Here is a 17,713-nt window from a genome sequence, read left to right as displayed (position 1 = left end):
CAGAACAAGGATTCTTGGAAAAATATATATAATTAGAGACAATATTCTGAGCAATGTTGACAACTATGAAAGTGAAATGTCAACATAATGTGCTACATTTTGTAACATTCTGGTTTTGGACATACTGTAGATATTACCATGTTTCTCAAGATGAAAATTAACTAAATGATGATTTCACTTATAACATGTGTAGCTTATAATAGTTAAATCTGTCCTCAACATCCGCAATATACTGAGGTTGCAGTGTATTTAGTTTTAAATTTACAATAACAAATAGTTTTGTGTTGATTTGTTGATCCATTTGAAGAACGCACATTCTACATTGGAACATTCTGAAAGAGAGTGAATTGTTTCTACAAATATTCTATAAATAAAAGTTAATGCATGGTAAGGAAAATTTCAATGTGGTAATTTTCTGTAAGGCATTTAACTATAATTATGTTCACAAATGGCATTTATTTCTGTAGTTTGTACCCTGAAAACAATGTTTGATTACAGTAACATTTTGAGCTGATATGGTTTATAATATTTTCTCTCTTTTTTTTTACAGCAAGTCCTCATGCAACAGCCTCAACTCTACATTTTCCAACATCTCCCATCATCCAGCAGCCAGGTCCTTATTTCTCACACACTGCCATCCGCTATCATCCACACCCTAGTCAGGAGAGCCTGAAGGAATTTGTTCAACTTGTCTGCCCTGACACCAGCCAGCAGTCAGGACAGGTGGGGTTCCTAAATGTAAGACCACTTTTTACTTTTCATGTCGATAGACAGACATATTGATAGAAAGTTCGAGCTTGATGCACTAAACAATCTGCATGTTGATATCATATGTCCCTTTTAGTTATGGCTGCTGAGGTCTAAGTTATAAATCACTAAATGCTGTAAGCTCTGAAACAACAAAAGTAAGTTTGCGCCTTTCCCTAAATAAGCTTCCCAAGATACTGATGTTATATCATTTTCTTATATTGTGTGTATTTGAATTTCGTTTAACCTGTGATATTTACTCCCCCAATAGCATTTATTCAGCATGAGTGTTACCTTATGATGGTGCAGTTAACAATGAAAAATAACCTATCAATTACGTATATAAATGCTGCAGCTTTAATCTCATATCGTCATGTCAAAGATCTCAATCTTTGTAGTGTTTCATAGTAGTTCATTCATGACCAGGAGAAGCCATTCGATGAATCAGGTATGATCATATATTTGATGAAGCAGATAACAAAGCCCTGCAGTTTCTGAAATGGAAGAACAGGATCAATATTCCTGACCCCAGTGAGAATACTGAAGTAATTAGATATCATATTTCATCTCTTGAAATCATTTTATTTGAACTCAAATGACCGTATTAGCAGGCCACATAGTAGTTGTGACCAGATAAGGAATCTTTCTCCTTTGCTGTATAGCAGAGTAATAGGAGGTATTCAGCAGTGAATTCCGAATGGCCTTTTAGCTCTTCCTCCTATAGCCAACCCCAGCATTGCTGAGAGTAAGATATAAATACCTTCATTCATAGGTTTAGAGTAGCATTTGCTGACATGCAGCCAGGGCTGGAGACAGAAGACTCCCAAAAAACATATTAATGATAATATATTAAAGTCCTGCAATGCTATTACTTCACAAAGCTCCTCTATTGCATATCTCAAAGGAATATGATGCCACATGTGTGTCAGAGAGAGAAAGCATTTGCATTGAACTTCCACACTGACACTTTATTTGCAGGTTGTTTTTAAGTTAATCTCTCTCCATTTTTCAGACAGAAGGAAAAGCCAGATGTGTTAATGCATTTGTTCTACTATGCCACGCAGGCCACTTTATTGAGGCCAGACATACAGTACATAGCCAGCTACGATATCAGATGTCAGATTCAACAACATTTGCAGCAACCTAAAGCCACAGAAATATCACATTTTTTGTTGGATTATGTAAAATTGAAAATTCAGATGCCAGGAAGGAGCAGTAACATGGGAGGGGATTTAGATTAGCATCAACATGCAATAGCCAGCTAATGGATGGACCAATTTACAGCCAGCAGAGGAGTTAGAGTTATATGGGTAATTTATTCACAGTCATAGAAAAGTTCAGCACAGAAACAGGCCCTTCAGCCCATCTAACCCATGCTGAACCATTTATACTGCCTACTCCCATCGACGTGCACCAAGGTCATAGCCCTCCAAATCCCTACCATCTATATACCTATCCAAACGTATCTTAAACATTTGCATCAAGCCCACATGCATCACTTGTACTGGCAGCTCATTCCACACTCTCAGAACCATCTGACTGAAGAAGCTTCCCTTCATGTTCCCCTTAAATTTTTCACCCTTAACCCATGACCTCTGGTTGTAGTCCCACCCAACCTCAATGGAAAAAGCTTGCTTGCATTTACTTTATCTATACCACTCCTAATTCTGTATCCCTTTATCAAATCTCCTCTCAATCTTCTATGTTCCAAAGAATAAAGTCCTAACCTATTCAACCTTTCCTTATAACTCAGATTCACCAGACCCAGCAACGTCCTTGTAAATTTTCTCTTTCAAACTTATTTTCATCTTTCCTGTAGGTAGGTGACCAAAACTGCACACAATACTCTAAATTAGGCCTCATCAATGTCTTTACAACTTCAACATAGCATCCCATTTCCTGTACTCAATACTTTAATTTATGAAGGTCAATATGCCAAAAGCACTCGTTACGATCCTATCTATCTGTGACTCCACTTCAATGAATTATGGACCTATATTGGTCATTGGTCATTTTGTAACAAAGGAAAAAACGTGAAGCTTGGGCTACCAATGAGAAGAAAGTAGTGGTAGTGAGGGAGGAAGAAGAAAAATGATCTTGGCATCTAGTTGGTGGTTTGAAACAGGAAATGTAAATGGTGTGAATTGGAATTAAAACTTGTGACAGTGTTAATCATGTGTTGAACTGGTGAGCTCTTTTATGACTTATAGCTCATAAATGTTTAATATTCTCATTGGTCTACCTTGATTTGCTCTTTCCCATCTTTCCTTTACCAGTATTTCTTAATGGAACTACTTTCTCACAATTTAATAGTGATGCTGGAGGGTGGGGTAGTGTGGCTGGGCTGGAGGCTAACTACACAGTAGGCAATGGATCAACATGACCTTTCAGTTGATCTATTGAGATTTTGCAAACATTGACTGAGGACTGGGCATGGTGTAAAGGCATCATTCAAGATCAGTTGAGAATAAAGAAACACTGAATAGTGGAGTCTGACTAAGAAATGTTCATCGTATGGTAAAGTTGTATTCCTTTTGGGGAATATTTTTTGTTCATTCATGTGATATAGAGGTTGTTGGAAATTCTGATATATTGCTTTTTCCTAATTGCCCCTGAACTGTGAAGCTCTTAAAGAATTGATGTGGACTCTAAATTGAGCCAACAGTGGTGATGATGGCAGGCTTCCTTCAATGAGGAAACCTTCAAGCACTTTTGTAAATCTCTTGAATTTTCACCACAATCCAATGGCTTCATGGTTTCCACTGCTGAGATGAGCATTCAAACATACAGTTGAGATCTACTTTGTAAGATGAACTTGAATTTCCCAACTGGCATTTTTGATATTGATCACAGGTCAGTCTTCAGATTAATGATCCAGATTTTCGTCTATTCTCGAATGATTTAACCTCAACTGTACCTTTAAGATCTAGTAAGTGTGTTGAGCACCTACATGTTGCCAAACAAAGGTACTCATAAATTTGATCCCACTGTTGTTGGAAAAATTTGAGATGGCAGCAAGGAGGCGTGCAGGTGTGAGTTGAGTAATAACCTCGCACTCATGATGAGCAAGACCATGGATTTGCTAGTGGACTCTTGCAAATTTCTGTAGATATACAGTGGAGTGCATTCTGACTAGTTAATAAGGGGGTATAAGAATAAGGGGTAGGCCATTTAGAACAGAGATGCAGAAAAACTTTTTCACCCAGAGAGTGGTGGATATGTGGAATGCTCTGCCCCAGAAGGCAGTGGAGGCCAAGTCTCTGGATGCATTCAAGAGAGAATTAGATAGAGCTCTTATAGATAGCGGGGTCAAGGGATATGGGGAGAGGGCAGGAACGGGGGTACTGATTGTGTATGATCAGCCATGATCACAGTGAATGGCGGTGCTGGCTAGAAGGGCCAAATGGCCTACTCCTGCACCTACTGTCAATTGTCTATTGGTTGCATCCCAGTCTGTTATGGAGACTCCAATGCACAGGATTGCAAGAAGCTACTGACTTAGCCTTCCTCCATCAGAGGCACAGCCCTCCCCAAATGTGGAGGATATCTTCAAGAATCAGTGCCTCAGGAAGGTGACATCCATCATTAATGACCTTTACATAACTTCTCATTACTACAATCAGAGAGGTGGTGCAGGAATATTGGAAGACCCACACTCAACCAATCAGGAACAGCTTCTTCTCCTCTGTTATCAGATTTCTGAATGGTCTAATAACCCATGAACATTGCCTCATGTAATCTATAGTAATTTTTCATCTTTGCACAGTGCTGTTGCCACGAAGCAACAAATTCCACATTATATAAGACAGTGATAATAAACCTGATTCTGATTCTGAGTTTACGGAGCTGAATGAATTTCTGCCACTGAGGTTGCTCTTACATCCCATTTCTCAGTAAGTAGTCTTGTATAGCACTCATTTGTATGCCGTCTGTTTAGGACGAAGTTACATGCTAGTCCTTGCCTTTAGCAGCAATATCTGTGAGACATGATGGGCCAAAGATATTGGAGCAAACTCTGACTACCTTGTCAGTTATTTTACAGTTTTGGCTATGTGCCGGATCAGCTTTGCATGTGAAACTTCATCCAAGTTATTTATTAGATTGAAAATGCAAGCAAATCCACATGTATTTAACTATCACTTTGATATTGATTATAAATTGGAGGAGAGTAATCTGTAAATTTGAGAAATGCATGCTTTTTCAATCCATAAATTTAAAATTGAAACTGCTGTTATGCCATATGAATCTGTGCTATTTTTCACATTGCGAGCAAGTATCAATTACACCCTTAATAGTTGCATATAATTTAGTGGCTAATTATGTATTTTGGTAGTTATGGCTAAAAGACCAAAATTTGAAAAATATGTTTGCGAAAATTTCTGGAGGTAATTTTGAGATTTTATTTTCACTAGATTGGGAAAAATACAAATATCACAATGTTTGAGAGAAGCTGTTTTACAGGCATTTGTAAGATCCTTCACAAATGACTCTGATGCTTCACTCCCCGGTGAGCTCAATACCTTTTATGCACAATTTAAAAGAGGGAATATAAACTAAACTGGTTGAATCCCTACAGCATCTGCTGACCATGTGATATGTGTCTCAGAGTCCAAAGCCAGAACATCTTTCAGGAGGGTTAACCCTCAAAAGGCATCAGGTCCCAATGGCCTACCTGTCAGGGCACTGATATCCCGTGCAAAACAACTGGCTGGAGTGTCAAGGACGACTTCACTTCTCACTGCTGCGGTCATTGGTTTAAACCTGCTTCAAAGGGCATCTATCATGCTGGTGCCCAAGAAGAACAGGGTGATCTGCCTCAATAACCATCAGAATTAGATTTATTGTCACTGATATACATGCTGTGAAATTTGTTGTTTTGCAACGGCAGTACAGTGTAATATATAAAAATTACTATTAATTACAATAAGTATACATAGAAATAAATAGAGAGCAAAATAGTGAAGTAGTAATAATGTTTATGGATTTTTCCCAAAATCTGATGGTGGTGGAGATGAAACTTTTCCTAAATGTTGAGTGTGCATCTTCAGGCTCCTGTACCTCATCCCTGATGGTAGTAATATGTAGAGACCATGTCCTGGATGGTGAGCGTCCTACAAGATGGATGGTGCCGTCTTCAGACATCACATTTTGAAGCTGTCATCAGTGGTAGGAAGGCTAGTACCCATGATGGAGCTGGCTGAACCTACATCCTTCTGCAACTTTTCCAAACCTGTGCATTGGCTCCTCCGTACCAAGCAGTGATGCAACCAGTCAGAATACTTTCCACAGTACATCAGCAGAAAATTGCCAAAGCCTTTGGTGACAGACCAAAACTCCTCAAACTCTGAATGAAATATAGCTGTTAAAGAACGTAGAACAGTACAGCACAGGCCCTTCAACCCATGATGTGCTAACCTTTTAACCTCCTCTAAAGTCAATCTAATCCCACCATCCTACACAGCCCTCTGTTTTTCATTCAATTCACATGCATATCTAAGAATCTCTGAAATCTTCCTAATGTATCTGTCTCTACAACCAACCTGGCAGTTTGTTCCATTCTATGCAGCTACAACTCTATGCGAAGAAGAACTACCTTTGATGTCTTCCTATACTTTCCTCCAATTACCTTAAAATTCTACCCTTTTCTGCCCTGGGAAATAGTCCTTAGCTGTTCACTCTATCTACATCTCTTATCATTGTGTAATTGTCACCTCTCTATTGTCACCTCTTATTCTCCTTCACTCCAGAAAGAATAGCCCTAGTTTGTTTAATCTATCTTCATAAAACATGCACTTTAATTCAGGTAGCATCCTAGTCAATCTCCTCTGAAACCTCTTTAAAGCTTTCACATCCTTCCTACAACCCTTGGGCACCACAGTAGCGTAGTCATCTGTGGGACGCTATTACAGCTCGGAACATTCCAGAGTTTGGCGTTCAGTTCCAACGCCACCTGTAAAGAGTCTGTACATCCTCCAACATGGAATGCATGGGTTTCCTCCCACAGTTCAAGGATTACCAGGGTAGGTTAATTGGTCATTGTAAATTGTCCCGTGATTAGATTTGAATTAATCGAGTTTGTCGGGGGTTGCTGGAGTGCCATGCCTCGAAGGGCAGGAAGGACCTACTCCGCACTGTATCGCTAACAAAGGAAATAATGTTGCGACCAGAACACAATGTTCCAAGGATGGTTTAACCAGGGTTTCATGAAGCTGCATCATTACTTCACGGTTCTTGAATTCAATTCCTCAACTAATGAAGGCCTACACACCTTACACCTTTAAAAAAAAATTTTATTGAATTTTCAAATAGGTTACAGAAAGAAAAAAAATTATCAACCCTTCCCCCCTCCCCACTAACAGATCCCTATGGAAAAAAAAGAGAAGAAAAGAAAGAAAGAAAGAATGCCTGGATATCGGAAGATCCCCACATGCTCCATGGAGTTCATAATAGCTTTAATATGTATATTTATTTCTTTCCCCAGATAACCAATAATTTTATCTTTGGAGCACCTATATATTTAATCCTATTTTTTGTAAATAAGAGTGCCAAATTTTCAGAAATATTTCATACTTATCTCTTAAATTATAAGTAATTTTTTCAAGTGGAATGCAGCTAAAAATTTCATTCTTCCAACAATCTATACTTAAGTATGAATCCAATTTCCAAGTAACTGCAATAGCCTTTTTGGCTACTGCCAAAGCAATTTTTATGAATTCTTTCTGATATTTATTCAATTTGGATTTCAATCTTATCCCTTCAATATTGCCTAGTAAAAATAATGTTGGATTATGTGGAAGTTGTATTCCAATAATTTGTTCCAGTAAAACTCTTAAATTTGTCCAAAAAGGTTGAATTTTAAAACAAGTAGAGTGCAAAAAAGTACCAATTTCTTGATTACATCGAAAACATCGATCAGATAAATTTGTTTAATCTCTTTATTTTTTGTGGTGTAATATATATTTGATGTAAAAAGTTATATTGTACTAATCTTAGACAAACATTTATTGTTTGTCACACTGTCAAGACATAATCTTGACCAACTTGTTTCATCAATTTTAATATTCATATCAACCTTACACCTTCTTAACCACACTGTCAACTTGCGTAGTAACTATACACATTACTCTGAGATGCCTCTTTTGCTCCACACCTCCAAGAGTCCTGCCAATAACTCTGTATTCTGCCTTTGTTTATCCTTTCAAAATTATGATAATTGTCTTCTGAACTCTGGTTGATCTTCCATTGAGACAGTTATAGTTATAATTCTATGGAAATGTTGAATATTCCAACACGAAAATGAATCTTGGGGTTGTATATGGAATAGAATTAGGCCATTTGACACATTGAGTGTGTTCTGCCATTGCATCATGGCTGATTTAATTTCCCAGCATTCTCCTGCCTTCCCTCCATACCCCTTCATGCCCTGACTAATCAAGAATATATCAACCTCTGCCTTAAATATACATTAAGACTTGGCCTCCACAGATGCCTGTGGCAAAGAATTACACAGATTCACCACTCTTTGGCTAAAGAAATTCCTCCTCATTTCCATTCTAAAAAGGGATGTTATTTTCAGTCCTTACTCTCTGTGCTCTTCTGATGAGTAATTCAAGGATTCAGTTGCAGGGGGAGTGCTAGGACCTGGTAACACTCAGATCTACTGTAATGAAGTGCTTTAAGAGGTTGGTCATGGCTAGAATTAACTCCTGCCTGAGCAAGGACCTGGACCTACTGCAATTTGCCACCCGCCACAACAAGTCCACATCAGGTGCAATCTCACTGGCTTTATACTTGAAATTGGACCACCTGGACAACAGCAGTACCTCCGATAGGCTGCTGTTTATCATTTATAGCTCAGTGTTCAACATTCGCATTCCCTCAGAGCTGATCAGCAAGCTTCAAAACCTGAACATGTATACCTTCCTCTGCAACTGGACCCTTGGTTCCTTAACTTCTGGACCTTCTCATTGAGAAACAACAGTCAATGCAGATTGGAAATAGCATCTCCTTGCTGACAATCAACAAGGATGCATGATCAGCCCACCGCTCTGCTCTCTCTACACTCACGATTGTGTGGCTGTCTGGCTCAGTTGTCATCTGTAAACTGTGACACAACTGTTGTTGACAAAAATCTTAGATGGTGATGAGGAGGTGTATTGAGTTTGATGGTATCACAACAACAACTTGCACTCTACATCAACAAGAGCAAGGAATTGATTGTGGACTTCTCCAGGGAAAGGTGGGGAAGCATGCAACAGTCCTTATTGAGGCTGTCATCATTGGAAAGGGTGAGCAGCATGAAGTTCCTGAGTGTCAACACCTCGGCGGATCTGTCCTGGGCCCAACATATTGGTACAATCATGAAAAATGCACACCAGCTGCTGCACTCCATTAGGAGTTTGGAGAGATTTAGAATAAGACCGTAAGACAAAGGAGTTGTATTAGGCTATTCGTCCCATTGAGTCTGTACTGCATGGCTGATTTATCTTCCCTCTCAAAAGCATTCTCATGCCTTCTCCCCATAACCTTTGGTGCCCATATTACTCAAGAACCTATCAACCTCTGCATTAAATATATCCAAGATTTTGGCTTCCACAGAATTCCAATTAATCTAACAGATTTAACATCCTCTGTCTGTATTCTGAAGCTGTGCCCTGTGGTCCTAGGCTGTCTCACTATCCAGATCTTTCAATGTTCATGAGATCCACCCGCAACCCTAGTCTTCTAAACTCCAGTGAGGACATGCCAAGAGCCATCAAATACTTCTCATTCATTAAGCTTTCCATTTCCAGGATGATTATTGTAAACCTCTTCTGGGTCCTCTGTAATCCCAGCACATTTTTTCTTAAATATGAGACCCAAAACTACTCACAATACTCTAAATATGTTCTGACCAACTCCTTATAAGCCTTAATGTTACATCTTGCTTTAATATTCTAGTCCACTTGAAGTGAATGCTAACATTGCGCTAGGGCTCCAAAATCCATTTGCTCCTCTGATTTCTGAATTCACTCCTTATTTAGAAAATAGTCTATGCTTTTATGCCCTTTACAAAGATGCATGACCATGCATCTCCCCACTCGGTATTACTTCTGCCACATCTTTGTCCATTCTCCTAATTTGTATAAGTCCTTCCGTAGACTCCCTGCTTCCTCAACACTACCTGTCCCTCTACTCATCTTTGTGTTATTCACAAGCTTGGCCACAAAGCCATCAATTCCATCATCCCGATCATTAGCATATAACGTAAAAAGTAGCAGACCCAACACCAACCACTACAGAACACCACTAGCAACTGCCAGCAAACTAGAAAAGTCCACCCTTATTCTCTCTCCTTGCTTTGTGCTAGTCAGCCAATTTTCTATCCATGCTGGTATCTTTCCTGTAATCCCATGGGCTCCCATATTGTTTAGAAGCCTCATGTGTGACACCTTGTCAAAGGTTTTCTTAAAATTCAAGTAAACAACATCCTCAGAGAATTCCAATAGCTTTGACAAGATTTTCCATGAAGGAAACAATGACTTCAGCCTATTTTGCCATGTGTCTGTAGCTGTCCCTTTATCCTCATTAATTACATCTTCCCAACCACTGAAGTCAGGCAAATTGGCCTAGAATATCCTATCATTTGCCTTGCTCCCTTCTGAAAGAATGGAGTGACATTTGACACATACCACCAAAAACTGACAAATTTCCATAGATGAACCATGGAGAGTACTCTGAATGGTTCCATCACAGCCTGTATAGAGGTTTCAATGCATAGGTTCGAAAAAAGCTGCAGTTGTAGACTTATCCGGCTCCATCATGGAAACTAGCCTCCCCACCATCAAGGACGTGTTCAAAGTCCAGTACCTCAAAAAGGCAGCATCCATCATTAAGGACACACACCATCCAAAACATGCCCTCTACTATTCTCTACTATCAGGGAGCAGGTACAGGAGCCTGAAGACACACATTCAACAATTTAAAAACAGCTTCTTCCTCTCAGACATCAGATTTCTGAATGGCCTATGAACCCATAAATAATATTTCTTTTTGCACTATTTATTTATTTTTGAAATATTTCTCATTGTAACTTAGAGTAATTTTTGTGTATTTCACTGTGCCTCAAAACAACAGATTTCACAACATTTTGGAGTTGATAGTAAGCCTGATTCTGATTCTGAAGCTATTGAAATTATCTATGAGAAATGCAGAGATTTAATAGTCATAATATCTGACTAAGCTAGTTGCATGTTTAAGAAGCCATGAAACTGATGGACAGGGAAGTATCTACAGACATTTTCCAAATGTTCTTCCAAAAAGAATCAGCATAAGTGATTATTAGCAAAAACTGAGAGTCGATCAAATTTATAGTTATCGTTTAACATGGTTGACAAAAACGAAATGTGTAAAAAAGGGAAGGGACTACACAGTCACAAATAGAGGGTTGAAGATCTGAAGTTGTAGGACAAGTCATATGAAGGGGAACAACATATACAGATATAGCAAATGGCAAATTAGAAAAAAGGGTTATCATGTCATCAGCAAAAAGACAAAGCTAATTAATATAACACATATCTATTGATTATGCTTGTTGTAACTTGAATCTATTTGTGATCAAGCTTTTTCAACAGGATAGTAATCTTCAATCACGACATTAAAATAGAGGATTTTGACCCAATCAGTAGTGTTCCATCAGTACAACTGCGAGATCAGTCCTGTTCAACCAATCTGTATTGAGAGTCCACAAAAGGGACACCTCTATATAAGCTTACAGTTTGGTCTAACCTGGATAAAAGTAAAAGTTTTCTGGTGCAGTTGGTCTTACACCTTAACTGAGTAACTCTGTTGATCTAATTGTGTTCAGATGGGAAAGACTTGACAGATTTCTGCTCAGTCTTTCCCATTTAAATAGTAAATAGACTTGTGACTTTTGTGGATAAACTTCCCAAATCTCTTTGAAACAATTTTCACTATAGTGCATATGTTTCTATATTAACAATCAAAATTATAAATTTTAAAATGATTAGAATTCCTCTAGTCTCTCATCACCTCTCTGTACATAGCTTTGTTTCTCAGTCATAGTTTTCAGGAAAAATCTCATTTGGGAATATTCCATCTTTTGAGATTTTAAGGTCAGTGAGTAAGAGTTATTCTTTTGAACAAAGATAATAATTTCTGCAGTAAACTTGCACTGCATCTGGCTAAAGAAAGCATTTAAATAATCTATCAATTACTTAGCGTCAGAGCACCTAAAGTAACAAAGCATCTTTTGTACTGTGGGCTTCTAACTGACAATTTCTGATTCTGTTTAAAGCAGGTGTATAAAATATATTACACTCAAGGCATTATTTTATGTAATCATGCTTTCAGACATACCAGACAACACGTAGTGGATACTGTCTGCAGTGAGTTAGAAGATACCTACTTATCCAGACATCAAATCAATATACCAACATTCATGCCTGAGGATTCATTTGCTCAGATCATCTGAAAACTCATGAATTATATAATAGTAAAAGTGCAGATTCAATATTTTAAAACTCATTCAGTTAGCTTGAGCTCCCCCAGTTGTGTGTATAAAAAAAAAACAACCAATCTTCACAAAGGTATTCATGATGTAGATTTGCTGATTGACTGTGGATTAAATAGTATCAGTAAGGGCCGATCTCCTACAGTATCCTGTTTACTCCATGTTAGCTTAAAAATTTCAACAGTAATATTAGGATAGATTTTTTTTTAACTATAAAACATTTCCAGGCCCAGCAAAGAGGAAATGCAGGAAGAACTCAGCAGGTCAAGCAGCATCTATGGAAAGCAATAAAGAGTCAACATTTCTGGCTGAAACATCTCAGCCCGAAGCATCAACTCTTTATTCCCCCCCATAGACGCTGCTTGACCTGCTGAGTTCCTCCAGCATTTGTGTGTGTTACTCTGGATTTCCAGCACTTACAGAATCTCTTGTGTTTGTAAACATGAAATGGGCCACATCTCTCCCTAGAATTTCTGTTGTTTTATCCACTTGGCATCCCTAGCCTCACTAAAGACTCAAAGAAGTTCTACAGATGTACTGTGGAGTGCATTCTAACTAGTTCCACCATCATCAGATATGACGAGCCATTGGACAGAATTGGAAAAACTGCAGAAGGTTGTAAATTTGGCCATTTCCATCACAGATACAAGTCTTCCCACCATCACAGACATCTTCAGAAGGCTATGCAATAATAACCCCTACTAGATATATATTTCTTATTGTAATTTATAGTATATTGCATTGTACTGCTGCCATAAAACAACAAATTACATGAAATATGCTTCTGATAATAAACTTGATTCTGATCATACTCTTATGTAAAGCCAATCAAAGTGCAAAGTAAATTTATTATTAAAATACATTATATGTCTCCAGAAACAACCCTGAAATTCATTTTTTGCAGGCATACTCAATAAATCCAAGAACCATAACAGAATTAATGAAAGACGGCGCTCAACAGGGCAGACAAAAACCCCAATGTGCAAAAGATAACGAACTGCACAAATACAAAATAGACAATATTAGCAATAAATAAATAAGCAATAAGTATCAGGGACATGAGATGAAGAGTCCTTGAAAGTGAGTCCATAGGTTGTGGGAACAGTTCAGTGATGGGGCAAGTGAAGCTGAATAAAGTTATCCCCCACTGGTTCAAGAGCCAGATGCTTAGGGGTATAACTGATTCTGAACCTGGTGGTGTGAGTCCTGAGACTCCTGTACCACCATCTTGCAGTAGCGAGAAGAAAGCATGACCTGGGTAGTGGGGATTCCTGATGATCCCTGTGACAGCGCTCCTTGTAGATGTGTTCAATGGTGGGGAAGGCTTTACCCGTGATGGATGAGGCCATATCCACTACTTATTGTAGGATTTTCTATTCAAGGGCAGTGGTGTTTTCATGCCAGGCTGTAATGCAACCAGTCAATGTACCCTGCACCACACATTTTTAGAAGTTTGTCATTCAATATCTTCATAAACTTCTAAGGAAGTAGAGGCCCTGCTGTACTCACTTCATAATTGCACTTACATGCAGGGCCTAGGACAGGTCCTGTGAAATAATAACCCCAAGGCATTTACAGCTACTGACCCTCTGCAGCTTTGATCCCCCAATGTAGACTGGCTCATAGACCTCTGGCTTCCTCTTCCTGAAGTCAAAGACCAGCTCCTCGCTCTTGCTGACATTGAGTGCGAGGTTGTTGTTGTTGAGATACCACTCAGCCAGACTTCAATTTCCCTCCTGATTTGTCACCACCTTTGATTCGGCCTACGATAATGATGTCATCAGCAAATTTAAAAATGGTATTGGAGCTGTGCATAGCCAGACAGTCATAACTTTGAAGGGTGTGGAGCAACAGGCTAAGCATACATCCTTGAGATGCACCTGTGCTGATGGAGATTGTGCAGGAGATACTATTGCCAATCTGGACTTACTAGGGTCTGCAAGTGAGAAAATGAAGATCCAATTGGACAAGGAGGTACTGAAGCCAAAATCTTGAAACTTATTGATTAGTTCTGGGGGGGGGAGTGATGGAAAGTGGGGGAAGCATTGAATGCCAAGCTGTAGTTGATAAGGGTTAGAGTTAGGATCCTTGAAGCTTATTTGGAATTTCCTCAGGTATTGAGCAATTTGAAAGAACTTTGAGGCATAACTAAAGTATATGTGAGAATGTTAGGATTTCTTCTCCTCTAGTAACCTATGTGTGTTGCCCAACAAAATCCTGTCTGTCAGGATCATAACTAGATCAAGTGCACTCGGTTTTACATCAGCATGCATTGCCAATCTTGTATCCAGTGGAGGGCAGGAGAGGACAATTCCGCCCTAAGCTTTGACCATGTGCAAGATGATGCAGTCAGAAAATTGAATTTCTCACTCTAGACTTCATTGACTTGCCATCTGTTCCATATCCAATCCCAAGCCGTTGCTTTTAGCACAAAATGCCAGGCACGCATCCAGCCATAGTTTCCAGGTCATCATGGTATTACTAGACAATCTGTCACTGCATTGCTCTCAGGAATCAATACCAAGTGCAATCTTCAGGGGCAGCAGACATTTGTATTTGAAATAGCACACCCTAGGCTTATACAAAAGCTCGCACTGCCCTTGCTGAGTGAGAAAAATTGCGACAGGTTTACAAAGGCGGCATCCATTATTTATGTTGACATGGGAATCTATAATGGAACAAATTGATGCAAAGTTGTCACAATATGATGCTAGGGCCTGAAGTTTTGTACTTGAGCAAAAGTTTGTGGATCACACTTGTGCAGTGTGCACCCACAATTCTTTGGAGTGAATAAAGCAATGTCACCCTACTCTTACCAAGTCTTCTACCCAGGAAGTTCCAGGTTGCCTTCACAATTAGATAGATAGATACTTTATTCATCCCCAAGGGGAAATTCAACATTTTTCCAGTGTCCCATACACTTATTGTAGCAAAACTAATTACATACAGTATTTAACTCCGTATAAATATGATATGCATCTAAAATCACTGTCCCAAAAAGCATTAATAAATAGCTTTTAAAAAGTTCTTAAATAGTTTACTAAAGTGCATTGAGTGGTAACTTAAGCTCAGTCCTAACCCCGGCACTTTAACATGTCTTGCCCCTGGTGGTTGAATTGTAGAGCCGAATGGCGTTGGGGAGTAATGATCTCTTCATCCTGTCTGAGGAGCATTGCATTGACAGCAGCCTGCCGCTGAAGCTGCTGCTTTACATTAAAGGCAGGGTATTGCTTGCTTGTACAAGTTTAATAATTGTTATAACAGTTTAAAGTTTCAAATGCAAAGCTGTGTTGATTGTAAAGCAACTTCCAGGGAGCAGCTGACCAGGGAACAACAGGCACTGCTGAAGTCATGCTTGAAGGATTAATAGAAAGGGAGGAACATCTCTGACATGGAAATGTACTGAGTGCTCTGTAGCAGTGTGAATGAGGCCATCACTTCTTCCATTGCTAAGTCTACCACTCAGTTAAATGGAGCATTATTGTTAGAAGTTAAATGAATTTAACTGAGTCAAACCAGCTGAAGGGTTAAATGTATACCTTCCATTAATGCAAAGTGTATATGACAGTTGTTTTTATCTGATTCCAGCACTATCCATGAGAGCAGCAGAATGTTCTTCCTGCATCCACGTCATCTGATGTTACTGTCTGCCTGCTCTGAACATGTTTACAGTCATTCAGTGTATAGGGTCCTTGTTGTTTAATTCAATTATCTGTCATTTACAGCAACTGATCAGCACATTCTTAATAAATAAGATTTGGATAGTTAGGCTTTACAGAATATCATTGCCATGATAATTAACTGGCTATATAGAGTATTTAATGTGGTTTAACATCACAATAATTGTTCATAAAATTCTGTACTTAATTTTGAAGTGAAGGCTACATTGCAACACAAGATGGAACAACAATGCAACTTATGCTTACATTCTGAAATAATTTTTGTCAGATGCAAATTGGTCAGCGGGCAGCTTGTGTGCAGCAAGTGCCCTCCCTCCAGCAGGTGCAGGTTGCACGGCCAGTTGTTCTGTTTGCCGGTGGTGGTGTCACCGAGTAGCAGGCAGCAAGAATCCAAGAATATTTCACTGGCTATAGTCAGGAATAGCTCCAGACTCATCCAGATGTACTTGTTAAGATTGCTGATGGTGTATTTTTGTAACTCTGGCCATCCCCTATATCTCATTATGTTAATGATCAGTTTGTGTGTTGGGAAATCCAGGAAGTCAAATGGCCCAGGAGTTTGGTTTGAGTCTCCAGCAATCAGGCTAATTCAGATTTCCAGAGACTGTGGGTGATTGAAACTGAAGGTGTTGCAAATAATGTTGAAGAAATATACATATTTATTTCTTGTTAGTTACAGATGCATTAGGAGGGGAAGAGAAATCTTTGTGATTTCTATAAATAGTGGCATACTGTAACGGAATATTTGAGTCATGTGATTGCAATCAATAATCATGCTGATTTTCAGGAATCCTGCCAGCCTTAGTTGCAGATCTCTGTTAAAGTGTTGTTGAATGTACAGAAAGGGAGTGAGATATGATGATAACACAAACCATGCCGGAGACCTGCTTCACATATCTATTACACAATTGATCGTTGCAGTGTTCCTCGTGGCTGTTTGAAGTGATCTTGATATGTTTAAATTGGTGCAGTTATCAGTGCGAAAGTGTCTGCCTGTAAGCTTCCTTCACAGTATGATAATGCTTTTCATCATTGCTTCTTTGATGCAATAGATCTCATTCTTGTGCAAGTATATATGCACTTACCTGAGCATTCCGGTTTTGAGCTGCAAGCAGATGGATGCCAGTACCCTGAAATGCAACATGACTTTCCCAGGCATGTTTCTTGTCCTTTTAAGAAAAGCAGAGATTCAATTGATTTCCCAGCACCACATCAGGAGTTAGGAGTTGCAAAAAGCTCTTCAAACTTCAGTTACAGCAAAGCTGAAATAAATGCAAAGAAGCTTTAAGGATGGGTCACTATTCACAATCCTCCTGTTGTCTAGTTACATACAGTATTTTATTTAGAGTCATAGAAAATGAGCAGGCTGTTCAGCCCCAAAGAACCTATCAAAACTATCTTTTTTAAAAAGGCCTACCCAATTGGTCCCTTTCAAAAGTAAACCATTATGGAAGCTGTAAGTCTGATAAAAGGTCACTGACCTGAAACTTTAATTGTTTCTCTCTCCCTGTTGTCTAGCCTGCAAAGTATTTCTAGCTATCCTCTTTCGATTCTATTAGTCTATTCCAGTGTTTCCCAACAGCCCCCTAAAGAACTTTTATACTTGCCTATGCCTCCCTAAACCAATTTCATACTTTCCAAAGCCCATCTGAGGCATAATATACTTTCTGGCATACCCATAGTGTAAGAACATGTCTACCATATGCTAACATGAGAAAAATGATTCTGCTTTAAATTTTCAATCACAAACAAGAGTAAATCTGTAGATGTTGGA

General features: G+C 38.9%; 1 protein-coding gene across 10 annotated transcripts in view; it reads left to right on the top strand.

Moving 5' to 3' along the window:
* LOC132401933 (nuclear factor 1 A-type) overlaps positions 1-17,713 on the top strand; it is a 544,334-nt gene that overhangs the window by 462,495 nt on the left and 64,126 nt on the right. For 8 of the 10 annotated variants that reach the window (XM_059984302.1, XM_059984301.1, XM_059984296.1 and 5 more), the window contains one exon: positions 551-738. In XM_059984302.1, the coding sequence (XP_059840285.1) occupies positions 551-738 (188 nt within the window). The remainder of the gene's footprint in view (positions 1-550; positions 739-17,713) is intronic. The other 2 variants (XM_059984299.1, XM_059984294.1) reach the window with 1 other exon arrangement.

This window comes from Hypanus sabinus, chromosome 11 (genome assembly GCF_030144855.1).
Source record: "Hypanus sabinus isolate sHypSab1 chromosome 11, sHypSab1.hap1, whole genome shotgun sequence".
In the NCBI taxonomy this organism is placed as follows: Eukaryota; Metazoa; Chordata; class Chondrichthyes; order Myliobatiformes; family Dasyatidae; genus Hypanus; species Hypanus sabinus.
The sequence above is the reverse complement of the archived record's forward strand: the minus strand, read 5'-3'. Positions and strand labels throughout refer to the sequence as shown.